This window comes from Passer domesticus, chromosome 10 (genome assembly GCF_036417665.1).
Source record: "Passer domesticus isolate bPasDom1 chromosome 10, bPasDom1.hap1, whole genome shotgun sequence".
NCBI lineage: Eukaryota > Metazoa > Chordata > Aves > Passeriformes > Passeridae > Passer > Passer domesticus.
This window is the reverse complement of record NC_087483.1, coordinates 18,352,375-18,366,222: the sequence shown is the minus strand read 5'-3', so window position 1 is coordinate 18,366,222 and position 13,848 is coordinate 18,352,375. Positions and strand designations below refer to the sequence as shown.

General features: G+C 36.5%; 1 protein-coding gene across 9 annotated transcripts in view; it reads left to right on the top strand.

Moving 5' to 3' along the window:
- PARD3B (par-3 family cell polarity regulator beta) overlaps window positions 1-13,848 on the top strand; it is a 531,684-nt gene that overhangs the window by 344,283 nt on the left and 173,553 nt on the right. For all 9 annotated transcript variants that reach the window (XM_064434188.1, XM_064434182.1, XM_064434186.1 and 6 more), the window contains 3 exons: window positions 1,784-1,913; window positions 7,521-7,620; window positions 9,665-9,780. In XM_064434188.1, coding sequence (XP_064290258.1) covers window positions 1,784-1,913; window positions 7,521-7,620; window positions 9,665-9,780 — 346 coding nt within the window. The remainder of the gene's footprint in view (window positions 1-1,783; window positions 1,914-7,520; window positions 7,621-9,664; window positions 9,781-13,848) is intronic.

Here is a 13,848-nt window from a genome sequence, read left to right as displayed (position 1 = left end):
CATGCCCTATGAAGAATGCATAATGAGGTCTTGATTGAATCAAATTCATTTTAGACAGGAATTAATTTTTATAGGGCAGTCTTTGCGTTCAATTGTAATTCCATTTGAGTCTGGAGACCACAGCAGAAATGGGTTGGTGCCCATTCTTCCCTTTCCCCAAAACAGCTACCCGAGCGCTGCATCTCAGCTTGGCAGAAGGAGAATATGTTTAGAAATGCATTATTGTTTTTATTGGGCAGGACACTAATGGAGGGTCTTCCATGACAGCTATGTTTTATAAGCTGAATACTCGAATTACGTTGGTTACTGATCAGTTGTTGGGATATTGATTGTGTCATTTATCAAAGAGCTGGAAAAGCAGATTTGTTGTTGCTGTTAATTCAAGGCTCCTTATGCCACTGTGTCTTCAGTGGATAGTTTAAAAAAGCAGTAAACGTGGACTTTACAACCTAGGGAAGCTGATGTAAACTAAAGACTCCAGTTTCAAGAGGAAACACGACTGTTAGTGTGTGTGTGTGTTTCTGTATGGAGGTTGAAAATACCCTTTTCAAATGGCTGATTCTGCACTGAGGAAAAGAGAATGTTACATGTACCACCTATCCACTGAGCTTAAATTTGAAGCCATATTGTCACCATGAGCATCCCAGCACTGATTTCTGTTCTGGGGTGCAATTTTTCCATGTTACTATGCTTATTTTCATTGTATTTATTCTATTACAATTTTATTATTATTTTATTTTTTAAGTCATATTATTTTATTTTTATTATTAAGCTTGACAAACAGGTTGCAAGGAGGTGTAACATGCTGTCCTTCCTTATGTCTTGGTTTGCAGGCAATCACTTGCCAATACATCAAGCCTCTTGTATCATTTTAAAAATAACATGGGTTAGATACATTCATTTCTTCTGTAGATGTGACTATGGAATTTTAAAAGATGTATATTTAGTATAACATTTGCTGACATAATGAACATGCAGTTTAAAAATAGAAGCCAGTTGGATCCCGCTTCAAAAAAAAAAACAGATATAAAATCACAGAACATATAAAGGTTGCTTTGAAAACTAGCCATAATATTCCCCCTGTGTGGGTTTTTGGTTTTCCCTAAATAATGACTATATAAATGTCTTTCTGGGTCTGTCCCAGCTTTAGAAACTATGATTTTTATTTTTTTTCCCCAATTTTTTTTTTTCCTTTGAGCAACTGCTCAGGAGAATAAATTAGGCACTATGGCATGTACAGGGGTGGGGGATAGGAAATGTCTCAAAAGAAAAGCTGACTAGAGGTGTGACAGGAGTTTGTTTAGCTGCTAGCCAGAAGACCTGCGTTTGGGAGTTTGGTGTAACTCCTTACTTGCAAAACTGTTCTAGTGTGTGATCATCAGAACATATGCACTCAGTCTCGGGGAGAAGGGAACCAGCTGGCTGGCAGAAAAATACCATTGGCATTGCCCATGTTCTTGTGTTGACAATGTCACAAGCTGCCCTCCCAGATGGAGAATTTGAATGAAGCCAGTTGTGGGTCATAAAAAAAAAAATCTTGATTTTTGTGCATCATTCTTAATGGTTGTTATTGCTTGGATGTTGTTATTTCATGGTGAGCAAAACCAGACTGCAATTTTGAAGAGCTCTCTCCAGTTTCTCATTTGAGAGGAGGCAAATATACAGTGGATACAGTGAACACATTATATCAGTGTCCATGCACTGTCTGCAGTGATGGATGCTCTTCTGCATTGTTGAATATGTAAATTTTGTGTTGCAATGTGTGGTTCTGTTTTTCCCTTAGGAACGCTCAGACCAGGGAGTCTTTCAAAAATCAGCCTTTGACGGGAGTCATAACTTCGCAGCTGCTTCCCGACGTAATGATACCATTCTCCAGCAATTTGTAACATGCAATCCTCAGGAAGGAATAAAAGGTAGTCTCTACATATCCATCTCTGTGCTGAGACAGAGAGTGCTTTGTGGTTTTGTTTCCTGAAATCCACAGCCACCAAAAGCAGTTAATTAGAGTAAGTGCATGCTATGTTACTTTGAGGCTTGAAGATCCAGCGAGGGTGGGAGAGCTGACTCAGAAGTTGTGAATGAGATTCCTGGCACAAATTCCAGTTTAAGTAACAGTTTCTAGCTCGCTGCCCCAACACGTAAGCCTGGATAAAAAACAAATGATGAGTGCAAAATATATGTTGTCAAAATGTTTATTTTCTATATATCTTTAATGAGTGCAATGATTTTTACATTTAATTTTTAGATTATGTCCCAGGTTATTATAAGCTTAATTAATTTATACTAAAACATGATGTTCAAAAAGTGCACTTACTTATTTTAGACTTTAAGGTAAAATTTGTTCAAAGGTTAGAAACATTCTCTTAATTTACAAATTGGAATTATATTAATGAACTCATTAAAAAAAATCGGTAATTGTGTAAATTGTGCAAAGGAAACCTACATGTGCGAGCATATGGAAGCATACGAATAAGAGCATTTAAGGCCACTTCTTTTCCTGTCTTTTTTCATTTCTGATGGCATACTCTACCGTCTGTCCAATTTGCTCCTGACTCAGCAAGGTACTAGTTATTTGAAAAGTTTAAGTATTTGAGATGGTCTTGACCCCTATCCTTTTAAGTGTGCTCTCATTCTTCAAGTCAAGCACATAGCTAAATACTTTTCAGTAGGAAAAAAAGATTTTCTTTGATGTAGTTGAATTATGCATGATCTTTCCCACTTTCCTAGACAACTGTGGAATCAGGGTAGCCTGCAAAAAGTAATTTCATAGGCTGCTGTGATGACTGTGTGGGGTACTTTTAATCAAAACCCAAGAGCCCTTATCTGTAAAATTCAAGAGAAACTCCCATAGAACTTAGAGGTAACTTATTTGTGTTGACTTCAATATTTTCACAGTGTGACTCCAGGCAAAGACTTAGGTATAGTTCTGAAGCATTGTAAATATTCAAAGATCAGATCCTTTTGCTTAGATCTGCATTATGTTTTTCTTGTACGGAATTTACGCTCATTCTGTCATTTCAGGAGAAGAGGGTCCAGTCCTTGGAGCTAGCCTGCTCTGTAGAGTTGGGCATTACCTAAGAAATATCAGAAAGCAGCAAATACCCTTAAATGCTTCCTTAAAAACCATAAAAGCAAATGCTCTGAAGCCATTGATGCAGATGAATGATAACTGCTAGCCTGTCACTTGAATTCAAAACAATGTGGAAGAATTGTACTTTCAGATAAGGATTCCTCAAGTGCAATCCAAAAATCAGGATGGCTAGTTTTCAGCTCAGTCATAAAATTATTTTAAATAGGCATCTTTGTAATTAAAGAATTGTGGTAATAAGGCATTATAGCAAAAAAAGTGATGGCCTCAGAAGAGAATGTGTCAGATGTGAAAAGGAAGCTTTGGAGTGCTGCTGGCACAGGGAGGGTTTGGCGTGGCTGGGTCTTCGCAGCTGTGGCTTGGGAAGTGATTGGAATTGGAGTCAGTGGATAAGAGATGACAAAGATGTTGCTACCACTTGCTCAGGATATCCATTGCATTCAGATTTGTGTTGAAGACTTGGCATTTGATGGATGAAATTTCAGTGATCTTAATGGAAAACTGTACAGGCACCTGCAGCAGGAGGGCTGTGGGACAGCTCTGATAAGAAATTGTTTTGGTGAAAGACAATTTGGGCTTAACACTAGTCTCACACATTGCAGAAATATTTATCTTATTTTGAAATCATAGTATTAATTATTACTAATAATTATTTCCTTCTATCGCTGGTTTAAACTTTTTTTTAATTGTTTCTTAAAAAGTTTTGTCCTAAATGTTTGGGCATCTGTGAAGGTGAAACACTTTGGCTGTGCACAACCCTCCTTTATCTCATCTATGAACTTTAGGTTGTGTGTCTGTTTAAGGACATGAGCCACAGACCTAGTGAGCTTCTTGTGTCGGGCAGGAACAGATCCTTATACATGCTCACAGTGTGCTATCCACATCTTGAACAGAGAAGTGCAGTTGGTACATTTTTGCAAAGAATAATAAAACAGAAGAGATTTTTAACATAATATGGGATCTGATGCAAGAATTTAATGTAGGAGCTGTATTATGTTTCATAAAATGTCATTTTCTTAATTAATGTTTTCTAATAAGTTATTTCCAGTACCATTCACTGCTCCTACCAATAAAATTCTTATAAAAGCTCAGCAAAAATACACTGAAGCTTGGCCTGTTAATATTGCTGTCTGTTTTAAGAGTCTTTTTTTATTATACATGAGCAAGAAAAACTAATGTCTGGGGAAAAGTGCTTATAGCCAAAACATTAAATTTTGTCTTGCCTGTGGATATTTAAATAAAGGGGGAGGGAATAGTGATCCAATATTGAAATGCCAGTGTTTGTTCTATTTTTGCATGAATAACACTTGCTGCCTTCAGGTCTTCACTTCTTTTGCTGCCAAGCTGTTTCACGGTGTTTTTTAGAACAATCTCTTTGAGAATTGGTACTTCAGTGCCAGCAGCTTTACATTTCTGGTGTTGAAAGATTACTGGAATGTGTTTCATTAGAGGTTCTGATATATTTCTTATAACCCTATATTATAAATAGTTATAGGGAAAATGCTGTCATCTCTCTGTTAAGTAGCAAAATAATCAAACTTTCACTGCTACCAGAGACTGCCGAATCCTCATGGTTGTACAAGCACCTCTGTTTTGATACATATGTGGTAACATCAAGATAGAAAATTAAGAAGTGAAATTTTGAATTATTTCGATTTTCCTTGTAAATGCTGCATGTGTCTTATAGACAGACTCAGTTTTTACTCTGCCTGAGTTACTCTTTTTTACTCTCTTAGTCTGTTTAATATCTGAAAATTCAGTGCATTTTGTTCAGTGCTTAGATTGATCTGGATCTGTTAGGGTCATTTCCTGAGGTCTTGAGCATAGGGCCAGTGACTGCCCCTTAGGTTAAATTCTCTCATTCTCTGGCTCCTGCTCCCATTTTACTGGGAGCTGTAATCCCTTGTGATCATTTCCAATTCACTGAGGAAGTCCGACGTTTTTTTGTGTGTATCCTTTTGTTACTGTAAGAAAAATACCAGTGGTAACCTGTGATCAAACAGCCTTGGTGAAATGATGTACCAATTACTGTGAATCTAAGTTAGTATAACTACATGATATGCTCAGTCTCTTGCCATGGCTATGGGAGTCTGCTCAAAAAGGCTAACCATAGTGTAAGTGTGGTGTAGTTCTATTTCTTTTTTAGTTTGTTGGGGTTTTTGTGGGTTTGGGATTTTTTTAAGGTTTTTTTCTCTTTTTTTTGTTTGTTTTTTTTTTCTTTTTTTGGGCAGAGGTGTTACATTTTTTCCATCAAGCATCTCTTTCCTACTTTTGATACTCAGTGGTTTAGGGACTTCCTAAGTCAAAGGTACTGTCTGGACCATTGGGCCATGGGTACATCTCTAACTTTTGGTACATTTCTTAGTATTTTTTTTTCCCAAAGTATCTTCATGGCAGTGAGTTCAATGGAAAACACTACTTTGTGTTTGTCCTTTGTGTAGATGTGCTACTTGATAGTTAAACTCGTTGCCTTCTTGTTACTTTGTGTGAAACAGTGAGAGCTTCCTTGTCACTTTAAGCATAGCTTCTACAGTTTCGTAGACTCCTCTTGTATTTCTTTTTATTGCCTCTTTCTCTGAACTAAAGAATACTCATCTGTGGTCCTTGTTAGGAGTGTTTGTACCTGTGTCCAACCATCCTTGCTACCTTTTCAGTATGATTCTGAGTTATACTACATAATTTTTCAGATAGGAAGAATGAAACCTTAGACAGTGTTTAAAAATGAGGCACACCATTAACTATTGAATTCTAGTTGGAGTGTTTGGACTTTTTTGCACTTGTAAATCACTGCCTCCTTTTGACTTCACTAAGCATATATTGAAAGAACAACCCAGTACACATCTAGTGTTCTGTTATAGAGCCGTAAGAGGCTTTGTGTTAGTCTCAGGAGTACATCACTTTGCAGTCTCTGACAGGGGCTTTCACCTGCGTTTCTTACTAATGTCCTGCAGTCTTTTGCAGAACTTCATAGTCTCCTTCCTTTTGGCAATTACATTTGGTGTCACATTGAACAATTTGAGTTCCTCTTTTGTTCTAAGTTCTTTTTCCTGTGAGAACTTGCCTTTTACTTCTCATTTGTTTCCTGTTCTTATATTCAAACCTGAAAGAACGGGCAGCACAGTGTAAGAAGCCTGTGTGTGTATGTAAGGTAGTGTACCTGTATTTTACGTCAGACTGGCGATCATTTTTTAAGGTCTCGTTAAAACTTTCTTCCTCATCTGCTTACCCTCACTTTTTTTTGATGATGCTCACACTTTTCCTGAGATACAGGGTTTGAGCTTTTTTTTCTTAGGAGGCTATCTAGCCAATAGGAATTTCATAGTATTCTTGAGCTAATAGTGTAGGTTTGTGGGGGTTGTTTTTTTGTTTGGTTTTTTTGGGGACTTTTTGGTTGGAATTTTTTCCCCCAATGTTTTTGTTTGTTATATAAGTGCTCTTATCAAATAAATATAATCTATTGCTTTCTACTTTGATCCCTCCTTGCCAACCCTTTTTCTCTCAGGTTAGGTTAGTGCTTTCAGACAGGATGGTACAAAAAGACTGCCAACATTTCATGTAACAGAACAAGTAACATTAAAGTGTGGCATGTCATTATTATTAGATTGCTTACCTGCTATTGAAACCCAAGGAAGTGTCCATGTTTCCTTTTAAGTTTGGGAGAGGTGAAGACATATTCTACACTGAAAAATGCAGGGACTTTTTCTTAGATGGTACCTTTGAGTTGAGAAGTGGATTTCCAGTATATAATGAACTGGCCTACAGTGAGCACAGCAGTCTTACTAAATATTGCAGGTATTTAAGTGTTGTTGCTTAGCAAACCTCTGAATGGTTTGAGTAGTTCATATTTGTCTTTGTAAAAAGGAATTTTCTACTGTTAGCTGGATGCTGTATATAAAGGTAAAGAAGGAGTTGCAGTAATAGTAGGAAAGTGATGACTGTAATTAAGAAATGTCTCTTTATTCTCTTGCTATAGAATAATAGAAATTTTTCTTCTTCTGATCTCTTTGCTGAGAATGTGGTTCTCTTCTGTACATGAAAGGTGATAAATGCTCCCCCATCAAGGGGACTGAAATCGTGAACCTCCAATCAGTCTGAATGCAGCTATAGAGAAGTTAAAAATGGAGTAAAGCATTCCACTAAAATGGAGTAAGGCAATTTGTGCCTTGCACTCAACTTCACTATAAGTACAAAGTTTCCCTATATTTACCTTTAATTATGTATATGCAAATCTGAAAATCAGCTCTTCAGGAAAATCCCAAGGGGTGTATTTTCTGCTTGGTGTGATTTTAATTCTAGTTTAGTTAGTTTAGGGATTTGAATAATTTGTGATTTACTTCAGCATTGCTTGAGGCCTTCCAGTCATCAGTCAGTGAACTGGTGTAATGTAGTTGTTTCTGCAGGTTATTTAACTCCTTTCTAAATTTTGTTTCAGAGCTTCCAGTTTCTGATCGTGGCAACGGTGAAAATGAAACACCTCCACCTCTCCCACCACATCCTAGTGAGGATCTGCTGAATGAGGATTATAGTCACAGGTTGGACTCTAGCTCTTCTTAATACTTACAGCACTAATTGCTCAGTAGTGGTTTTGATAATAGTTCTAATTGATTATAAAACCTAATTTTTTTTTTAAATTTGTACCACTTTCTTTAGTCACCTGGAAGGTCTTTTAACGTAAGCTGTGGATATTATTTTAACGTTTCATGTGTTGTTCATTTCAGTTGTACATAAGCTGCAGTATGCCTGCTATACATGATAGATAATACCGGTCTTGTGTTCAGTGAAACAAAAAAAACAAATCCCAAAGCATAATCACAATTAAAAAAAAGTTCATTTAAAACTGTACTGTGGCTGCAGTGTGTAAATGCAGTGTGAAGTCTTAAAGCTTTAGAAGTCCAAGCCAAACACAGTTTGTAAGAAACTGAATCTCCTTATGTCACGTGAAGGTATTCTTGAGATTACAAAATTAATTTTCAGTAAGTCTGAATATTGAAATTTGTGGGAGAAAAATTAATGAATGCTTTACCAGTTGTAAAGGTATTGGGTAGATTTTTCAGATACTTGTGCAAACACTACCATGCTTCATAGCAGCTCTAAGTTCCAATTTCCTTAGTAAACACAGAAGTTTGGAGGTACAGAAAAAAGTGTAACATGTTAAAGTTCACAATGGCTCATACTCTATCTCAAGTAGCACAGGATTCAAATCAAAGGCATAATTTCAGCCTCTCCTGATAATGAGGAATGCAACAAATCCTGATGATGATGCTGAGATGCACCATTGAACATTGTTTCATCATTTGCTGTGTGTTCAGTTTTGATAGTCACGCATCTACTGCAACGCTATTAAGAAAGTATACATTTCAGCTAGAAATGTACCATGTGTCTGTCCTTGTGTGCTGGGTGTGAGCAAAAACTACCCTTAAATGATTGGTTGCATCAAAGAGTAGGTATATTTTATTATGGATACCTTGAATGCTTTGTACAAGACATTTGTATCTATTTTCATTTTGCTAACATGGAGTAATTACACTAGAATAATTTTGTTATTTCTGGTCTCCCAGGCAGGTATGTATGACATGATAAACAAACAAGTCTACACAGATCAGTGCAATTTAGCATTACATTCTCAACTGCAGTTGGTTGTTAGAATCTGTTCCTAATTTTTCCAGCAAGCTAAGAGAAAAACATTCTCTTAAATGCTAATGATGTATTAAAGTGGTGATGAATTTACAGGTCCTTTGTCTCACCCTGACTTTTCCAGTGTTGTATTGTTTTTCCATATAGAACTAAAGTTCTCTTGAAATTGAATTGCTGTATCAAGTCACACTGATTTCACTGAAATTGCATTTCAACTAAATGAATAGGAAAATATTTAGGAAAGTATTTTGACACTGCAACACTAAATCTTTTGAGCTATTTTGAACTAAATATTTTTGTTTTTCTAAGTCCTTTCTTGCTTAGGAATACTTCAAAGAATAATCATTTATGTTTCTAATCAAAAAAGAGATACGTAGGATTTCAGATTGTATTTTGAGCTGAAAGTTACTTGGAGTTTCACTCAGGTGCAATTTTGAAATGTTTAGAAAGTTGCCTTAAGGTAAGAGAATGAAAAAAAAAAAGACCAAAACAAAATAAAAATCAAAGCAAGCAAACACCATATCCTGAAATTTGTCTGTCGTAGCATGCTCTGTAAGAGCTCCAGCCTCTGTATAAGTGGTGCAAGGCTATAAAATAATTTTATATTAGCAGATGAAGTAGAATTGATCAAGGTACATTGCAGTATTTTTCCAACAGTCTGTGTCATGTTATTTGGAAATGCAGTTGTTAGATAGAACTAGCAAAATGAAAAGAAAGTTAGTGCTAATCATTGACATTTGTATTTCTGTCTGTGATGAGTAACCAAGTGGCTGAAAGCATTAAGTCTCAGAAAAGGAAGTTGAGGATCAATATCTGATTTGAAAAATGCATGCTGTAAGCAACTGGAGAAAAACACGTACATTTCTGCGTTCTTTAATTAGTTCACTTGTGGTTTGAACTGGTACCTTAACATTTTACGTAACTTTTTTTTTCTCCCTATAGCCCTATCATAAATTCAGCAGTGCATTTAACAGATCAGCACATCAACTTCAGATCTTTGACACCAGCCAAGCAGTCTGAATCAATTAATCTGAAAGCCTCAAAAAGCATGGATCTGGGTAAGAAGGGCTGGGGTGACGCATAGGTCAGCTTTTTAGCCTTAGCCCATCTGCACCATCTCTGTTTCTTGCTTTTGTTTCTTTAACATCAGGGAGTAAGTTCTGCAGAGGAGGTACAGTGATGGGAACAATGGTCAGCTTCCTCTAGCAGCTATTTGCAAATACAGTTTTTATTGGAGCTGAAGGAAGTTTGTTGGTTTTTTCCTTTGGTGGTGTTTGGTTGGGGTTTTTTTTGGTCTTTTTGTAAAAGCCTACTGTATTGAAATTCTAGCTGAGGAAAAGGGGGAATGATGGAAAAATGAGCTGAAAGAATGCTGTACAGGTTTTGTATGTCTAAAATATGAAGGAAAACCGGCAATCACAAAAAAATTATTTTATGGAATATAAATGGTAGTAAAACTACACTGGACAAAGGGAAACATTCCTAACACAAGTTGTTTATTTCTTCATTGACAATGACAAACACAGGCAAAATGTTGCAGTAGATCTTTAGAAATGCTTGAAGAGTGTAAGGTTATAGTTCTCTACTCATCAGTGCTGTGCAGGAAATCTTGCAGGGGGGTGAAGTAGAAAGTAAAAGTCTCTTTCAATACCAGGAAAACATTTGTAGGTGGAAGATGGAAGGTTTGTTGCAGCTGAAGAACCAAGCCATGTTTTAATGAGTGCTCAAGAAAGCTTGTTAAGTCTCAAAGAAAGCCAAATAAGGTTTTCATTTTCCTTTTTAATTCTTCTTGGCCACACTCACTCTTTATCTGTTGGTTTTGATTTTTTTTTTGAATTCCAGTGTTGATGGGAAAACTTTGAGGACTACCACTAAGATATATTTAATAATAGATTTGTGTGCCTTGTTGGATCAGATTTGCTACACCATTAATAGAAAGTGATTCATTTTATATACAGTTTCAAGGTAGCTTTTTCTTAACTTGCAGGTTTTTTTTTTTTTCCATGAAGGGTTCCAGACTCGTCTTAGGTTTTGTATTGTTGATGTTTATTGTCATCTTAATAGGATATTTTGATGTAACATTAAATATGTGTACTCCTCTAATGGCGTCTAAGGAAAGCCAGGTAGTTATTAATGCATGAAATGCCTAAGAATGGATATTAATTAATTGAAGAAAGGTCTTCAGGCAGAATTATAGCACTACTGCATGACCAGGCAGAATATGTCGTTTGCTCTTCTGTTCCAGTGTTTTGATGAAGAGTAATGGATTAGGTACTTTTAAAGAATGAAAATGCTCCTCAAAACATATATTGTATGCAGTCTACTAGAAAAATGAATGTTCAACTTTACTGAGCCTTTTTTTAGAAAGGTTTGCTTCCAGCTCTCACAGAAGTCCCAGGACAGAATGTTCATGAGCACCAGTGTAAAATTAGGCAGAGGGAGTGTGTGTGAGAGCATATTTAGAACTGCTAGGTAACTCATGCTTCAAGTTCTATACACAATCTGCTCCTGACACCCAGGAGCAATCCTTTGAGAATATACATGAGTCACTAAATCGTGGTGGCTAAAAACTAAAATAAAATTGGATACAAAAATAAAACAAAAATTGGACACATATGTATGTTTTAGAGTGTTCAGAAATTGTTGCTTGTAGAAGGTAGCTGTTGGAAAGTCCCCTTGTGTTATAAAAGTAAAAAATAAAAAGGGCAGTAACCAGTCTGATTGAATATGCAAAGGTAAATCTACTTGAGACACGCATATAAGGTGAAAGATCTGCAGCATATTGTTTTATAAATAACAATAGATAAAGTATTGACTATGAAAGATCTGCAGCATATTGTTTTATAAATAACAATAGATAAAGTAAAATTCCTTGCATATAGCTTGGCAATTAATGAAAGTGGGGATGATGAAAGCTGGGACCTTTTACAGTCATTCTCTAGCAAGCAGTGAAGTACCATGTTTGGCCTTCTGCCTTTTGAAAGACTTCAAGCAGAAGCTGCTGTCTGAAAGAGAAATCAGAACAGAAACATGAAAGTCTCAAGTGGAGTAACTGCAACATAAAGTGCTTCAAATACAAATAAAATCTCAATAGTTTGGTATAAAAAATGTGCTTCCAAATAGAGCATTCATATATTACACGTTCCAGGATGGAGTTTTGGGAAAGCAAAATTATTCCTTAGAGGTTTTTTTGCTTGCTTCTTACTTAACTGCAGTCATGACCAATAGTAGCTTCTTACCCCATGATGCAGCTGTGTACCCATACTGATTTCAGTGCACTGCTGAAAAAAAAAAAAAAATTAGGGAAGTCACATTCCAGCAAACTTGGTAACAAAGGGGAAATGTCCTTTCTCTGAAAAGTTCTAGGCCATAATTTTCCAGTAGTCATGGAACACTGTCCACTTACTACATTTCTTTCATTCCCTAGTTCTACTAGTCTTCTCAAAAATTAATCTGACAGGATGAACAGAAAAAAAGACAGAAGTGGAGTCCAGGAGGAGAGCTCTGAGACCTTAGAACATGTGATTTAGATGCAGTTTTTCTTTTTAAACCAAGTTGCCTCTGAATCATATGTTTCCACAGACCTGTGAAATCACCCAGAGATTGGGTCTAGAGACCCAGAATGATAATCACAGATTTAGCAGACAACAGAATTTATCTAATATAGGACAAGAATGTGAAATCTGTACTGTTACTCGCTTAGGAAACATTCTACTTCACCTTGAAATGTGTATAATGCACCCATTGCCTAATTACAAGGTTACAAAGGCTGGGATTGCTTATTGATATCACCATGCAAAGGATCACTGAAGGTGGGTAACATTTTAAACAGAAGAAAATCTAGATATTACTATGGAGTGTGAACCTTATGTGAAAATAAATGAATAATAAATTCATTAGATTAGGGAGCTAGTGAAATTATCTAGTAAGGGTCTTTCTGGCTTTGATGAGGCCTGATGTATATACAGAGGCAAATCTGTAAAGATTAGTCTATAATTACACAGCTTCACAATGGAGACTCATTTAATGTTGATGTTTCTCTTTTCAGTTATATATATATTTAAGTCCAGAAACCTTTGAGTGCTTAATTTGCTTTCCAGTCATAGCTATTTACAAAATAATAATTGCTATAAATGAATATCCTCAGTGAATAATATGAAGTAATAAGGATGGATGATGAAAAAGTGCTCCGTACTGCTAGCATTGTGCATCAGTTTGTTGCTGTCACTCTCCAGAGCAAAGCTTGCAGTGAAAGGAACTTGGTACATCCAGCTGTAGGTTGCTTGCCAGTGGGGCAGCTGGAGTTTAGTTTATTGCCACTTGGTGCATGTCAGGACTGTTGGCTGAGCAGCTGGACAGGAGCAGAGAGTATGAACCACTGCCACCTGCTTGTTTAGGCTGCCATGCCATGAGTCCTGTGGACTGACACAAGTCTTAGCTGCCACATTCACAGATAGCATCAACCCAAAAGTAGCATTGGTTGAAGTTGGTATATTTCAGCAACTCAGTTTCTTTCCAGATGAATTAGTTTTTGCTTGAACCTGCTTTAAAAAAAATAAATTAAAATCAGTGGCATATGTTGTTGAGTTACTGTTGTAGAAATTAAAAAAAGAAAAAAGCACATGTAGTGGTAATGATAATCTTCTTTGGTTTTTCAGAGATGAGCAGAACTTCCCTTATCTGTACAGATGTCCTTGTGCAGAGTGTATGGGGGCAGGGTGACTGGCTCTCTGTTTAGCATCCATCATTTCCACAGTGATCAAATGTTTCTCAAAATTTACAGCTTCATTCAGAGTAATAGGCTACAGATTAGTTCCATGTCAGCCATAAGTCTTAATGTTCTTCCCTGCTGCTGTGTTGAGATAATGACAGCACTTTCTGGATCACTGGCAGAGTTCATATCCTGTGTCTTACGGCAGATATTTCTTTGCCTTGCCTACTTTTATTTTGAACTGGTGGTGATAAAAAGAGCACAGCCCCCCTGTTTTCTTCTGCTGATCCTGGCACTTGGCACATCCTCTCAGTTGCAATTTTTTTTTTGTTCTTCAGCCATGGTCATCCATATGTTAGCAAATCAAAGTCCCACTTATAACTATGACTTCAAGAATTTATGCAGAGCCAAACAG